The sequence below is a fragment of the Nyctereutes procyonoides genome, unplaced genomic scaffold (genome assembly GCF_905146905.1).
Source record: "Nyctereutes procyonoides isolate TBG_1078 unplaced genomic scaffold, NYPRO_anot_genome, whole genome shotgun sequence".
Lineage (NCBI taxonomy): Eukaryota > Metazoa > Chordata > Mammalia > Carnivora > Canidae > Nyctereutes > Nyctereutes procyonoides.
The window spans coordinates 66386947-66402386 of record NW_026575126.1 but is presented as its reverse complement, the minus strand read 5'-3'; the positions used below and the strand labels follow the sequence as shown (position 1 = coordinate 66402386).

The window sequence follows — 15440 nt, the reverse complement described above, 5'->3', positions numbered from 1 at the left end:
TGATTGTGATACTTGAATTCTTAAGAGCTCGAGCAATTTCCTGGGGGTGTGTTCAGTTGTCTCACCTGAAAATCCTGGGTTGTGGGAAACCTAATTCCCAGTGCATGTTTTCATACTGGAGGGCTTGGAAGGGGCCCCTCCTGGAGAGGAGCTGGGGAATCCGGTTGGGTTCTGCACCTCCTGAATGCTGGGGAGACCTAGGTGACATCCACACTGGGGTGCATGTGCATACATCCTGGGCCAGAGCTCTGGGCTGAAGAGGCAGAACGGTGGCAGCCTGATAGGGAAGAGGCTAATGATGACTTTGAAGATTCTTTCTGGAGCCTGAAACTGTACTATGAACTGGTCATGTTAGAATCAGTTTTCTAAGTAATCCTTTTTATTGCTCTGAAGATCGCTTTGAGTATTTTTTAAAGAGCTTAAAAACCACATAATTCTAGGGATGCCTGGGTGGCTCAGCAGTTGAGGTTTGCCTTTGGCTCAGGGCATGATCTCGGGTCCTGGGAGCAAGTCCCACATCGGGCTCCCCACGGGGAGCCTGCTTCTCCCTCTACCTAGGTCTCTGCCTCTCTCTCTCTGGGTCTCTTATGAATTAAAAAAAAAAAAAAAAGGTCACGTAATTCTAAAGGTTTGCTACAAAAACAGCAGCCTTCTCTCTTCACACCGTCCCCAAAGGCAATTTGAGTTCTTTTAACTGTTTCTCTCCATATGTCTAAGTGATGCCCTTTTTTTTTTAAACCTACTAGATCACCAGTTATGAAAGGATGGATAGACTCCCAACAGCCAGATGGAAGAGATGCCTAGATGCCTAGGGCCAGGTATGGGGGAGGGGCATGGAGCCTCCCCAAATCTCCACATGCTCCCGAGCCTGTAAGCTACACCCACGCCCCATTCTTACGGGTTTTTTCTAGAGGTTTTGTTACATAGGTATGCTTCAGTCCCCCCCCCCCGGCCCTGGGGGTCAGGCTAAGTCACTTTATGGCTGCTTGCATTTTCAGTTTCAGCTGCTACCACAGATACTCCTGGAGTGGCAACTCCCCCCCCCCCCACTCCCTTCCCTAAACAGAATTATTTTGGTTGGTGGTCACTATTGAGTATCCATGTGAATATTCCTTGCTGAGCTGTGGAGGAACAAAACTTGGCTGCACAACTGCTTTTTTTTTTTTTAGGAATAACTGGTACTTTGCTTAATTTTGTATGTGCTTAATGATCTAGTAAGTGAACTTCTATCTGTGATCTAAATCTCAAACGTGTAGGTTTATTTTGTTTCACGAATTTCATTTTCCTAAAAGTCTCAGAATCCTTTGGCCACTGTTCCCTGATGTGCTGATCTTCGTATCCCCTGGGCCACTGTGGGCCTCAGACTCCCAATCCCAGCATCAGGAGCCCACGCGCAAATGACTGAGCCAGCTACACGCCGCCAACTCCTTTTTAATTTGCTTTATCTTGAACACCTCCAAGAGTTTCCTGAGAAAGAAGTGTGTGGGAAATGGGTTTCTCAGCCTTTGTGTCTTTGAAAAGAACTTCCTTCTCCCTTGATCCTTCCTGGCTGGTCCGAAGTGCTGGAGTGGAAATGGTTTCCTTTCCGTTTTGAAGGCCGCTCCCTCGGGTCTTCCTTGGCCATTTCTGTTGTGTGAGTGAACTTATGTTGACAAGCTCTGTGAGATTTCTTCCCGTCTTGCACAGCCTGGGCTTCTCTGAGCCTTTTTGCTTGTGGGTTCTGTCGCCTGGGGCGCTGTTGCCCAGCTGCCCTGGAGTCCAGTGCTCATGCTTTTCACCTTCAGGGGTTATCCTCCGTTGTGTTCCAGCCTCGGGACCTGTTTTGTGGTTGCAATGCTTTCTCTGTTCCCACGCTGTAGCTGGGATTGCTGCTCCTGGTCCCTTGTTTTTCTGTGCCCAGTAGACCCGGGCCCATGCTTAGAAGTTGTGAGGCTATGAAAGCAGACTGGAGGGGCACCTGGAGGTACAACTGGTTGAACGTCTGATTCAGTTTTGGCTCAGGTCCTGATCTCAGGGTCTGAGAATTGACTCCTGCGATGGGCTCCCTACACTCAGTGTGGTCTGAGATTCTTTCTCCCCTCCTACCTCCTCCCCATGCTCACTCAATCTAAAATAAATCTTAAAGGGAAGGGACGCCTGGGTGGCTCAGCAGTTGAGCCTTCGGCTCAGGGTGTGATCTTGGAGTCCTGAGATTGAGTCCCACGTCAGGCTCCTTGCATGGAGCCTACTTCTCCCTCTGCCTACGTCTCTGCCTCTCTCTGTGTCTCTCATGAATACATAAAAATAAAATCTTTTAAAATATTAAAGGGAAGGGGGCAGACTGGAAACCAGTCACCATAGGTGGTAGCAACAGGTGTCCAAAATCTCTTAGCTTTCTGCCACTAGGAACGTACAGGAATTGTGTTTAGAAACAAAACCTGTGGCAGTTAGACACCTAAGTAGAAGAAGCTGAGGAGTGTGTCGTTCCCCCCGCCCTCCACTGCACTGCTGTCTAGGGCTCGTCCCCCCCCCCCCCCCCAGAACAAACCCAAGGGCCAAACTTCCAGCTTTCAAATAAGCAGCCTCACTTTCACTGGTTCCCTGCTGTGCACGGGGGAGAGGGGATCAGAATCCTAAACCAGGGTAGTTCTGGTTTTTCCTCCTCCACTTAGGATTTTCTCTCTAGCCAACCAATTGTTCCTTCTCTTCTTTCCCCGTCCGTGTGGGTTTATGCTTTTTAAAGAGATCTGTTTACTGTCATTTTCTAGCACTTTGGTGGGGTTAAATCAGATGCCTGTGTGATCTTCAACCTTTAGGCCAAAGCTCCAAGAAAGCCTAAGGCTTCATTTTTTGTTCACAATAGACAAAACTTTTAGAACAGGATTGCTGGTAAAACTACCCAATATAAACCTTCCTGGAAATATCCAATAGATAAGTACATCACAGTAATGACACGTGTAAGTGCTTTATTCACTCCCTCCGAGTCCGCTGGCTGATCTCCAAAAGCCAGAATATTTTGTGAAAATGAAACACCTTGAAATTGAGACTGGAGTGCTTGGGGGCAGTGGTCCCATTCCTAGCCCAGCCTCGGGGCTGGCCCTTCAGGCCACCTAGGAGAAACCCATCTGTGCCCTGACAATGGAGTACTGAGTTTGTGCAGCCAGGAAAATCCAGTTTGCAAAATAAACTGCAGATCTGCACGCAGGTCTCCTCTAAACAATGGTAAGAACCTGTCAGCAAAAAGGTGGCCTAAGGGGTGGGAATCTACAGATCCATCCGGGTCTTAAACCTGGCCTTGCGTTCCCACCCTTTCCTAGGACAGTTCTCAGATCACCAAGGGAGTTGCCCTGAAGCTTCAGATTGAGTCCCATCATCTCAGTCCTCTCTCCTGATAACTGATCCTGCTAATATTTGGATCAAAGTCACTTCCCAAGTTATTCAGTGATTTAGAAAACCATCGAATTTAGTACCCACCAGATTCCTACCAATGGACAGCCAAGGTACTGGCATCATGGAATCACTCTGATTTTGTCCATTTAAGAACAAAAGTGAGTCTGTCATCCCGGAGCAGGTGGCATTAGCCCCAGTTACACCACATCCACGTTCGAGCTGCCTCCGGCTGGACAGAGAAGAAATGCAGCCCTGTCGGCTACCACGCTGTCCAAGGCCTTCATCAGGACGTCAGGCATGTGGTCTGTTAACATCTTTGGGCCGATGAGTATTTTGCTGAACTGTGATTCATGGGACCACCTCGCACAGTACTGAGCAGCAGCGCGGCAAAACCTGAGGAGGACAAGAGGTGACCTGGCAAAGCCTCCCTTTAGGGCGCCACCGGGGCCTCATCTTCCACCTGCTTAGTGGCCTCTGCCCACACTGCCCACACTCACCTCCCCGAAGTGCCTTCTTCCTCCAGGTGGATGATCCTGCCGGGAGGGTAGAGGGGTGGGTACTTGGTGGGGGACTCCAAGGGGGAGTCGCTGGAGAAGCTGTATGTCGGGGACCCATGTGTTAGCAGGCTCTGCTCCCCCAAAAGCGGCTGTGTCAGGTCCCCCTGGGTGCCTCCATCCAGCTCCGTGGGAGAGTTATCAGGGCTTCCTCCAAACAGCTCATACCAACACCCGTGCAGCAGGATCTTGTACTGAAGGAGAGACCCAAGAAGGCAGTAGGCTTGTTACACTGTGCGGCTGTCACTGTCAACACAGACCCTGGACCCAGAAACCTGTGCTCAGGGACCGTGATCCTCAGAGCTCAGACCAGTGGTCTTTTTAAATCCTGGGTCTTGGGGATCCCTGGGTGGTGCAGCGGTTTGGCGCCTGCCTTTGGCCCAGGGCGCGATCTTGGAGACCCGTGATCGAGTCCCACGTCAGGCTCCCGGTGCATGGAGCCTGCTTCTCCCTCTACCTGTGTCTCTGCCTCTCTCTCTCTCTCTGTGACTATAATTAATTAATTAATAAAATAAAATAAAATAAAATAATAAAATAAAAAAATAAATCCTGGGTCTTAGGAGTGTGGAGGTCAGTGGCCCAACCTCCTGTGTCTCTTGGCCAGTGAAACCATATTAGACTTGAAGTAATATGTGAAAACCAAATCCTGCAGATTTTGAGGAAAAATCATTATCATTTTTCATTCTTTTCAGGTAGTTCTGCCAACCAGCTTGACTTTTCCTTAAAGAGATTTATTAATTTTTAAAACTGGATTGGGGGGGTAAGGAGAAAGTTATTTTAAATTAAAATTTCTGAGTAGCATCAAAGAAATGCTAGAAAACAGGTTAAAAACCTCTATATCCCCTGCCTTGGATCACATCCCTAAGAATTTTTTAAATCTGCCCTTTTTAAAACTTCAACACATCATAGATATCTTTATTGGTAAACATAAACTTATGTCACCATTTCTAGTGACTAAGAATAATCCACTGTATAAATTTGCTAGTGCTTCTTAAACTCTGGCAGCCTTTTTTTCTAAGCTTTGAGACCAAAAGCATCCAAATACTGCTGGTCACAAGACAGGGCTAAGAAAGCATGAGAAGGTAAATCACCTAACTAGGACAGGGATGGTTCTAGTCAGTATTCTGACTGTGACATCTCATGACTGAGCCGTTTGCTTTCTTCAGCATCGTTATAGGATGCCAAAGATCTGTACAGAAGGTAGAGAGCTTCAGGCAACAGCATCAAATGCTGTGGTCTAAGAGGCTCTGAATTTAGAAATATCCTCTCCTTGGCACATACAGCCACAGACTCCTTAGATCCTCTCACAGGCACCCCAAGTTACCTTGGGCTTGTTACAGTGAGCAATCACTCGCAAGATTCTCTTCTTCAAATCTTCCAGGTTAGTCACACTTAACCTGTTTAGCAAAAGACCAGATTGAGGCTCAGAACTTGGCCTTTCAGCCGCCCCAAACCCAGATGAAGCATCCAGTGGACTCACCTGGGAATGACATCCTTGCCTAGGACAAGTGACACGATGAAATTCTTAGAGTATTCATAAAGGGATTTGCTGAAATTTCAGAAAAATAAAAATTAGTGAGGTCTGAGGATTATACTGCCCATAAAGAACTCCACAAAGAGAAATCAGGTAACTCTGCCAAGGTCAGTGAGCTAAGTTTTCAGAGAATAAAACTGTTCTCTATTCTTTAAAGGGGAAGAGAAATAAAATGGAGAGACTCCAACCAAAGCAACACATTTCCAGATTCTAGTAAAGCCACAACATCCATCAACCAGATCAAAATCAAGCCTATGCTTGTATCCTTTGACCCAGGAACCCCACTTGGGGGAATCTAACAAAGACGCTCTGGCAAAATAGTAAAGAGATGCAAAAGGCTATTCACTGCAGCTCTTATATAAGTTTGTCAGAGCATGCCATGGCTACCATGTATTATGATTACCATTTTCTAGGACGTACAGCCAGTAGTGCAGAGGAACATGGGAAGCGGCATAGTGAGTATACAAGAGAAATCCAGAATGTGGATTCTCCAGAACAAGTAACGTGGTTTCAGATACAGAGGGAACTGAAATGTCTTTTTTTTTTTTTTTAAAAGATATATTTGAAAAAGCAAGAGAGCACAAGTGAGTCGGGCAGAGGGAGATGATTCCCCATTGGGCACGGAGCCCATGCAGGACTCCATCTTGGAATTCTGGGATCATGACCCAACCCAAAGGCAGATGCTTAACCGACTGAGCACCCAGGGGCCCTGGAACTGAAATATCTGTATGTTAAAGGAGAATTACATTATTTCCATGTCTGTGTGGATTCCCTGTACATAGGCTATTAAATCTGATTTAAAAACAATAACAAAAAAATAGTTACAAGGCAAATCCACTATATCCTTGTTTGGAATTTAAAGAAATCAACTGTAAAACATTTAGGAGATAATTGGGAGAACATGATCAATTACTGGAATCAAATTTTCTCCAAGTGCTCTCTGCTTTAAGGACCCAGGCTATTTACAGATGAAATGATAGGTCTCAGATTTGTTTCAAGGTACTCTAGCCACAGGGATGTGTGGGAAGTAGGGTGCATACGTGAAGATTGGTTATGTTAACAAATTATGGAAGCTGATTAAATGGTGGCTTATACTACTTAATTTTAATTTTTAATTTTTTTTTAATTTTTATTTATTTACGATAGTCCTACAGAGAGAGAGAGAGGCAGAGACACAGGCAGAGGGAGAAGCAGGCTCCATGCACCGGGAGCCCGACGTGGGATTCGATCCCGGGTCTCCAGGATCGCGCCCTGGGCCAAAGACAGGCGCCAAACCGCTGCGCCACCCAGGGATCCCTAATTTTTAATTTTTGTATGAAAATTCCAATTCCATTTAACAGATCGTTATAAGCACTGAAGAGAGAACCAGTGACCAAGTAAATAGATCTGAAGAACTATCTAGATTGTAGCACTAAAAGTAAAGATACAGAGGTAGGAACAAGAGGTTGGAGATGCCCAACAAGATCAAGTGGAGGGAGGTGCCACCCATCTGTTGGGAGGCCCTGAAAGAGTGTGAGAACACAGCAGAGGCACTCTGTAAACCTTCACAGACTGGAAAATCTACAACTTTGAAGTGAGATACACTGAAGATCATACACTCAGAATAAAGCAAATGTCCACATAACCTGGATGCATCTTACTGAGTAGAAGAAATGCAACACAATCCTGCACATTGTAGGATTCCATTTATATGGCATCAAAAAAGGCAAAACCATAGTGACAAAAAGATCCTTGTACACCCGGGGGTGCGTGGAGGGGACCGATAATGGTGATCCTATCAAACCCCAAAGGCAAAAGGAAGATAAAACTGTCATTAATGAAATTAGTTTATAGAGTAAAAAAGAAGGCATCCGAAAATGAATTCTAATTAATAAACAGATTTAATGAGGCTGTTGGATACAAAATCTTGGCAAATTTCTCAGAAGACTGATCTATGACAACAAAAGATGTAGAATATCATAAAACTCAACTGAAAGACACTAAAGATTCCCTGAAGTTTGAAATGTGATTTCATGTTCAAAGGTGGGAAAGCTCAATGTCCGTTACCTCCCAGTTGAACTACAAAATAGAGGCAGTTGAAATAAAAATTCTAAGCTTTTAGTTCACGGAATTTACCAAACTGATTCTGAAGCTGACATGGAGATGTCAAGGGCCAAGGATAGCCAAGATGCTTTTTCAAAAGTAAAAGAATTTGCACTAGTGGATGCCCACACTTGATGTCAGCAGTACGGGAGGGGTTATGATAATGTGCCATGTGCAGAGGAAATAAAACTGGTTCCCTGCCTCACACCACAAACAGAAACTCAGTGAAACACAGAGCCAGACTAAAAGAGTAGAGGACACAAGGTCCAGATCCTTACGATACAAAAATCCAAAAATCATAAACGGGAAGATAGACAAATTAGTGTTACAATTAAGAAGTGATGACCTGAAGACAGGACTCAAGGAAAAAAGCACACCAAGGACCAGGAGAGTATATTCATGACAGATAACTTGCAGCCACAAAAAACAGATTACAGAATATATGTGTTTACAAATCAATGAGAGGAAGAGCCGACCCGACGGAAAAATGGCCAAAAAGAACATCACAAAAGTGGAAACTCAACAGCCAATAAAGACATGAAAAGAGAACCAACTTGGTTAGCAATCATGGATATGTAAAAGTTAAATCATGATGAAACATCACTATGTGCCCATCGGACTGGGAAAGTTTTAAATCTGAGATTAACGGTTGGTGAGAATGTGGAGTGAGGTGACCTCCCATCCGCTGCAGGCCAAAGGACAGTGGCAGAGCCCCTTTGTAGAGCAAGGGGCATTCACATGCAGAGGCGGGGCATGCGCACACGCACACTCCGTGATCCAGTAACACCCCCCCACCCTCGGTCTACACCCAGAGAAGGTCCAAACAACCAATGGCCATCACCAGCAAAACAAACCTTTGTGATGGATATAGGACGAAACAGAACCAGAACTGACAGGATCACATCTTACAGGCAGCAAACATAATGTGGAACAAAAAAGAGAAGTCACAGGGTAAATTAAGTACAATTCTAATTGTATAAATTTCAAAAAAATAAGGGCACCTCAGTGGCTCATCGGTAAAACACCTGCCTTGGGTTCAGGTCATGATCTCAAAGTCCTGGGATGGAGCTCCTGATCAGTGGGGAGCCTGCTTCTCCCTCCACCTCTGCCCCTCCCCCTGCTTGTGCACTCTCTGTCAAATAAAATCTTAAAAATAATACATTTCAAAAAAATTAAATTTCAAAACCATACAAATCCAAGCTATTATGTGTCTATAGGTGGTAAAGCTACTTTTCAAGCAAAAGTATTTTCACACAGCTCACTTTCCTGAAGTAGACACAAAACCACCTGCCATATGTGTACAACCAGTTCTGATAAATCCATGTAGCTGTTTAACTACCACCACTATTAAAATAAAGAACATTTCCATCACCCCCAAAAGCTCCCTGTATCCCTTGGCAATCAATCCCACCTCCAACCCCAGGCAACCACTGGCACTTTCTGTCATCATATATTTGTCTTTTCTAGAAGGTCCTATAAATGGGATCATACAGTAAATAGATCTTTTGTGTAGGGCTTTTCCACACAGCAAAATGCATACAACCTGTATGGACATTTACTTATTCTCAAAAATATGTTTTTGTTTTTTTTTTAAGATTTTATTTATTTATGAGAGACATAGTGAGAGGCAGAGGAAGAAGCAAGCTCCCCACAAGGAGCTTGATGTGGAACTCGATCCCAGATCCCAGGATCATGCTGTGCCAAGGCAGATGCTCACCAGATGAGCCACCCAGGTGTCCCTCAAAAATGTTTTATGTTAATGTTTCACAACTTACAAATTGTTATTTTTAAAAATCACTCATGTCTTTTTATATGTACAAGTATATATATTTTAATCTAAGAAGAACCTGGATGGCTCAGTCGGTGAAGCGTCTACTTGGGCTCTGGTCATGCTCCTGGGGCCCTAGGATTGAGCCCCACGTTGGGCTCCCTGCTCAGTGAGGAGTCTGCTTTTCCCTCTCTCTCTGCTCCTTGTGCTCTCACACTCTCTCTCAAATAATAAAATAAAAAAAAGAAAAAAATCTTAAAAAAAGAACTAAAAATTTAAAAGGTACATCAATATTTATATATAAGTGACAATTCCTCGTAATAATAGAAAAAATGAATGTAAATATCCCACAGTGGTAGGATAAAAATGATATAACCAGATGATAGAATACTAATGAGTTCTATAAAAAACATGTTCTCAAACAATGTAAGTATATAGTGTATATAGAATATCATGTTAATTTGTAAAATACACACACAGAGATGGAAGTAAACAAACCTAAATAGTTATAATGGTGATTTCTGGGTAGATCTTTGATCTTTCCACTTTTTTATATTTTCTGAAATTTCTATGATGGATATGAATTTTTTCCTCCCTTTTTTCCATCTTATTCTTAATTTTTTTTTAAAGATTTTATTTATTTATTTGAGCACAAACAGGAAGTAGGGGGAAGAGGAGCAGAGGGAGAAGCAGACTCAAGGCTGAGGAGGGAGCCCAATGCAGGGCTTGATCCCAGGATCCTAGGATCATGACCTGAGCCGAAGTCAGATGCTTAACCGACTGAGTCACCTAGGCGCCCTTCTTTTTTAATTGTAGCACAAATTTCTTTTATAATTAGGGCAAAAGATTATATAGGATTAAGTATGTTAAGAAAAGAAAAATGTACTTTTCACACTTAAAAAAATAATCAGTAAACAAATCCAGTAAAGTTGTAGGATACAGAATCAATATAGACATAACTTGAGAGTCTTGCAGGTTCAGTTAGAGACTGCTGCAGTAAAGCAAATATTGCAATACTGTAAAATGAACTGTTTGATTTCCCAGTGCATGTAAGGTATGTTTACACTACACTGCAGTCCATTAAGCATGCAATAACATGTCTAAAAAACCAATGTACATACTTTAAAAAATATTTTATTGCTAAAAAATGCCAACCACTGTTGGGGGTTTTCAGGAAGTCATCATCATTGATTGCAGAGCAGCTTAACAAAATATAAAATCATGAAAAAAATCTGAAATATTGCAAGAACTACTAAATGTGACACAGACAAAAAATGAGCAAATGCTGTTGGAAAAATGGCCCCAATAGACTTGCTTTTAAGGCAAGGTTGCCAAAATCTTTAATTTATTAAAAAAAAATTTAAAAAACAGTATCTGCAAAGTACAAAACAAGGTATGCCTATGTACAGAAATCTGTTCTTTTTTATAAAGTAATAATGAACTATCAGAAAAATAACAAAGCAATCCCACCTACAATTGTAGTGAAAAAATATGAAGTGAGAAATTCAACCAAGGAGGTGGAGACGTGTACCCCACAAGTAGTAAGACACTGATGAAAGAAACTGAAGACACAAATAGAAAGATGTTCTGTGCTCCTGGACTGGAAGAATCAATACTGTTAAAATGCCCACACTACCCAGAGAAACCTAGTCAGTGCAATCCCTATCAAAATTCCAATGGCATTTTTCAAGAAACAGATCAATTGATCCTAAAATTTATGTGGAACCACAAAAAAACCCTAAACAGCCAAAGCCATCTTGAGAAGGAAGAACCAGGCTGGAGGCCTCATGCTCCCTGAGTCCAGACTGTTACAAAGCCACAGTAATCACAACCGTATGGTACTGGCATAAAACAGATACAGATCCCAGAGGTACTTTACAACAAAAGAGCCAAAAATATACTGATGGGGAAAGAACAGTGTCTTCAATTAACAGTGATGGGAAAACTGAAGCCACTTGCAAAAGAATGAAACTGGACCCCATCTCACATCTCACTCACACACACACACACGTTAACTCATAATGGATTAAAGACTTGAATATAGAACCTAAAACCATAAAACAACTAGAAGAAAATAGGCAATAAACTCCTTGACATGTGTCCTGGTGATAATTTTTTTGACCTGACACTAAAAGCAAAGGCAAAAAAAGCCAAAATAAACAAGGACTGCATCCAACAGAAAAGCTTCTGCACAGCAAAGGGAACCACCAACAAAATGAACAGGCAACCTAAGGAATGGGAGAAAACGTGCAAATCTCATCTCTGAAAAGGGTTGATACCCAAAATATATTAAGAATTCACACGGGGATCCCTGGGTGGCGCAGCGGTTTGGCGCCTGCCTTTGGCCCAGGGCGCGATCCTGGAGACCCGGGATCGAGTCCCACGTCGGGCTCCCGGTGCATGGAGCCTGCTTCTCCCTCTGCCTGTGTCTCTGCCTCTCTCTCTCTCACTGTGTGCCTATCATAAATAAATAAAAATTTAAAAAAAAAAAAAAAAAGAATTCACACGGGGATCCCTGGGTGGCGCAGCGGTTTAGCGCCTGCCTTTGGCCCAGGGTGCGATCCTGGAGACCCGGGATCTAATCCCACGTCGGGCTCCCGGTGCATGGAGCCTGCTTCTCCCTCTGCCTGTGTCTCTGCCTCTCTCTCTCTCTCTGTATGACTATCATAAATAAATAAAAATTAAAAAAAAAAAAAAGAATTCACACAACCCGGGGATCCCTGGGTGGCACAGCGGTTTGGCGCCTGCCTTTGGCCCAGGGCGCGATCCTGGAGACCCGGGATCGAGTCCCATGTTGGGCTCCTGGTGCATGGAGCCTGCTTCTCCCTCTGCCTGTGTCTCTGCCCCTCTCTCTCTATCATAAATTAAAAAAAAAAAAAAAAAAAAGAATTCACACAACCCAACAGCAAAAAAGACAGTAAGATTAAAAAAAATGGGCAGAGGATATTAATAGAGATTCCCAAAAAGAGACATGCCTATGACCCACAGTAAACACGGAAAGGTGCTCAGCATCACTACTTATCAGGAATGCAAATCAAAACCACAATGAGATCCCACCTCACATCTGTCAGAATGGCTAGTATCAAAAACAAAAAGCCCCAAACAGGGCAGCCTGGGTGGCTCAGCAGTTTAGCGCCGCCTTCAGCCCAGGGTATGATCCTGGAGTCCCAGGATCGAGTCCCACATCAGGCTCCCTGCATGGAGCCTGCTTCTTCCTCTGCCTGTGTCTCTGCCTCTCTCTCTTTCCCTGTCTCTCATGAATAAATAAATAAATAAATCTTACCAAAAAAAAAAAAAAAAGCCCCCCCCCCCCAAACCAAGAAACCCCAGGTGTTGCTGAAGAAGTGGAGAGCAGGGAACCCATGTGCATTGATGGTGGAAATGTAAACTGGCGTAGTTGCTGTGGAAAACACTATGGCAGTTCCTCAGAGAGCTGAAAAAACTACCGTTATCATCTAACAATTCCATTTTTGGGTATATATCCAAAAAAAAAAAAAAATACTAACTCAAAGAGATGTCCACACCCCAGGTTCACTGAAGCATTATTTGCAAGAGCCAAGACATGGAAACCATAACATGAGTGTCCATCAGCACATGAATGGACAAAACAGTGTGCGTGCATATGCATACACAGTGGCCAGAAAACAGAATGAAAACAGAATAGAGTAAAAGGAAATAGAGTAAAAGGAAAACATGAATGGACCCGAAGGCATTATGCTATGTGAGATAAGCGAGGCAGACTCATTTATCTTTACAAATACTGTATGATCTCCCGTTCATGTAAATCTAAAAAAAACCCCAAACTAAAAACCAAGCTCACAGATCTAGGACACATGGGTTTGTGGAGTAGGTGAGGGGAGCCAAAGGGTACAAAATTCCAGTCATAAATAAGTCACGGAAACTGACGGGCAGTGGAGTACGCAGCACGGGGACTCAAGTTAATGATACTGCACTGCGTGTCTGAAAGCCGCTAAGAGAACAAATCTTACAGGTTCTTACCACAAGAAAAAAAAATTCTGTAACTATGTTAACGTGGTAAGTGTTAACATGACTTCCTGTCATGTTATCATATCACAACATATACAAATACCAAGTCATTACCGCTGCGCTCCTGATACGAAAGCAATGCTACAGGTCAGGTGCATCTCCATTTAAAAAACAAACCCTTAGGGATCCCTGGGTGGCGCAGCGGTTTGGCGCCTGCCTTTGGCCCAGGGCGCGATCCTGGAGACCCGGGATCGAATCCCACGTCGGGCTCCCGGTGCATGGAGCCTGCTTCTCCCTCTGCCTGTGTCTCTGCCTCTCTCTCTCTCTCTCTCTCTCTCTCTCTCTCTCTCTGTGACTATCATAAATAAATAAATAAAAAAAAACTTAAAAAAAAAAAAAAACCCTTAGTGCTGTCTCATTTAGGCAGCAGAGCTCCGCTCACATAGACCTATGAAAGGCTATTCAGTCTTCAACTGAACAGGGCCTGAAACAAACTGGTGCCAAGGAAGAGAAAGCGGAATGAAATCACAAAGAAAAGCCCAGTGTGGAGCACCATGGCCCAGGCTTGACGCAGAGCAAGTACCTCAGTAGCCCCCTGGGTGGGGAGAAGGCGTAACACCGGACCTGCGGGTATGAGTTCCGGAGCATGATGGCCAACACGGCTGCGGCGCCCGCCCCCAGGCTGTGCCCTACCACCACGAGCTGATACTCCTACAGGACAGAAGCAGAACATGGCAGGGTTACAATTTTTTTTAAAAAAGCAAACCGTGGATGACAACAATTAAAGAAAAATTAAAATCTCACGGGAGCGATGCTAAATGCTTGGCTCAAAATCCCATCGTTGACAAGGCGCTGGTAAACATATCTGGCAGCTTGAGAAATCCCCTAAAAACGCAGACAACAGAAGGTGGCCATTGGTCATCAGAAGAGACAGGCTCCATCATGACATGGCAAGGATTACTGTGTGCACACTTATTTGTGAGGAGCATGAGGCAGGATCAGCGGCCGCAGCTGCCGCCCACCGCCGTGTTCCTGGAACCTGATGCAGGGCTGGCAAAGAGTGGATGCTCTATGAATATTTCCATAAACTAAGGATGGGGTGATATCGACAACACCTTTACACGTCAACAGATCTTTCTATGGCTTTTCAGTAGCTACATGGCATTTTGCTGCATGCATTTAGCACGGTTTAGTTCAGCAAAGTCCCAATGACTTAGATTTAGATTATAAAAGACTGATCTTGTAATGTGATATTAAAACATAAAGTTCTGAACTGACAATAATTGATTAAGCATCTGGTTTCTGCAGAGGCAAAACTGAGACCACTGGAAGCCGAGTCCTAGGGGCGGTCAGGTTTTAATATCAAAAAATAAATAAAATTTAAGACCTCCTAACAAATATAGCTGTCCTAAGAAACAGATTTCTTGAAAACAAAGCAGTTTCAATGGAGAGAGCACCATGCAGACTGACAAGATGGGCCTGTCTTCTCACAGGACCAAGGGGGAGAAATCCTGCATTGAGATGGGAGACTTGGCACTGCCTGGAACGTTCCTGCCAATTCCCAAGTGGGTCATTACTGAGTTCTGTGGGAGAAGACTGAACCTGGCCGCATACAAGAGAAGCTAAAAAGAGATTTGCAGGGTTTAGCATCTGTGAACAGCACTTTCCCTGCCTTCCCTGTGGCCGGCAGGGCAGTCACCTCCCACATGCGTCAGGGACCAGTGTCCATGTGTCCAGTTCAGGTCAGGTATAGCCAAATGTGACCTGGACACAATGGCCATGGCTGCAGGCCCTGGTGTGTGTCGCACACACATGAAGGTCAAGATTGCGTTCAGCTGCATAGCCTTAAACTCTGGCTATTTTGGCCAGTATCAGACAAAACTTGTACATGCAAAGCCAGAAGCAGGGAGCAAGAGTTCACGCCCTCAGGCCTCACGCTGCTGCCTTCCTGGCCCGAGGGAGGAGCTGTTCCTGGCAGGAACGGGGCCTAGAGCGCACAGGGTGGATGCACAAAAGCTTGGCCAGAGGGCAGATTCTAAGAACAGAGCCTCGGCCCAGCCCACTGAATCCTGACCAGTATTTTGTGGTTTGCTAGTTGATGTGTCTCTGTAAAAAGTTTAACATTTTTCTGTGTGTTTCTTCACAT

At 44.2% G+C, this 15440-nt stretch overlaps 1 protein-coding gene across 2 annotated transcripts in view; it reads right to left on the bottom strand.

Annotated features, from left to right (window-relative positions):
• Window positions 1–2928: 2928 nt before the first annotated feature.
• DAGLB (diacylglycerol lipase beta) overlaps window positions 2929–15440 on the bottom strand; it is a 31504-nt gene continuing 18992 nt past the window's right edge. For both annotated transcript variants that reach the window (XM_055340804.1, XM_055340805.1), the window contains 6 exons: window positions 14099–14179; window positions 13878–14005; window positions 5404–5472; window positions 5248–5320; window positions 3867–4117; window positions 2929–3762 (listed from right to left, as the gene is read on the bottom strand). In XM_055340804.1, the coding sequence (XP_055196779.1) occupies window positions 3567–3762; window positions 3867–4117; window positions 5248–5320; window positions 5404–5472; window positions 13878–14005; window positions 14099–14179 (798 nt within the window). In that variant the 3' untranslated portion in view covers window positions 2929–3566. The remainder of the gene's footprint in view (window positions 3763–3866; window positions 4118–5247; window positions 5321–5403; window positions 5473–13877; window positions 14006–14098; window positions 14180–15440) is intronic.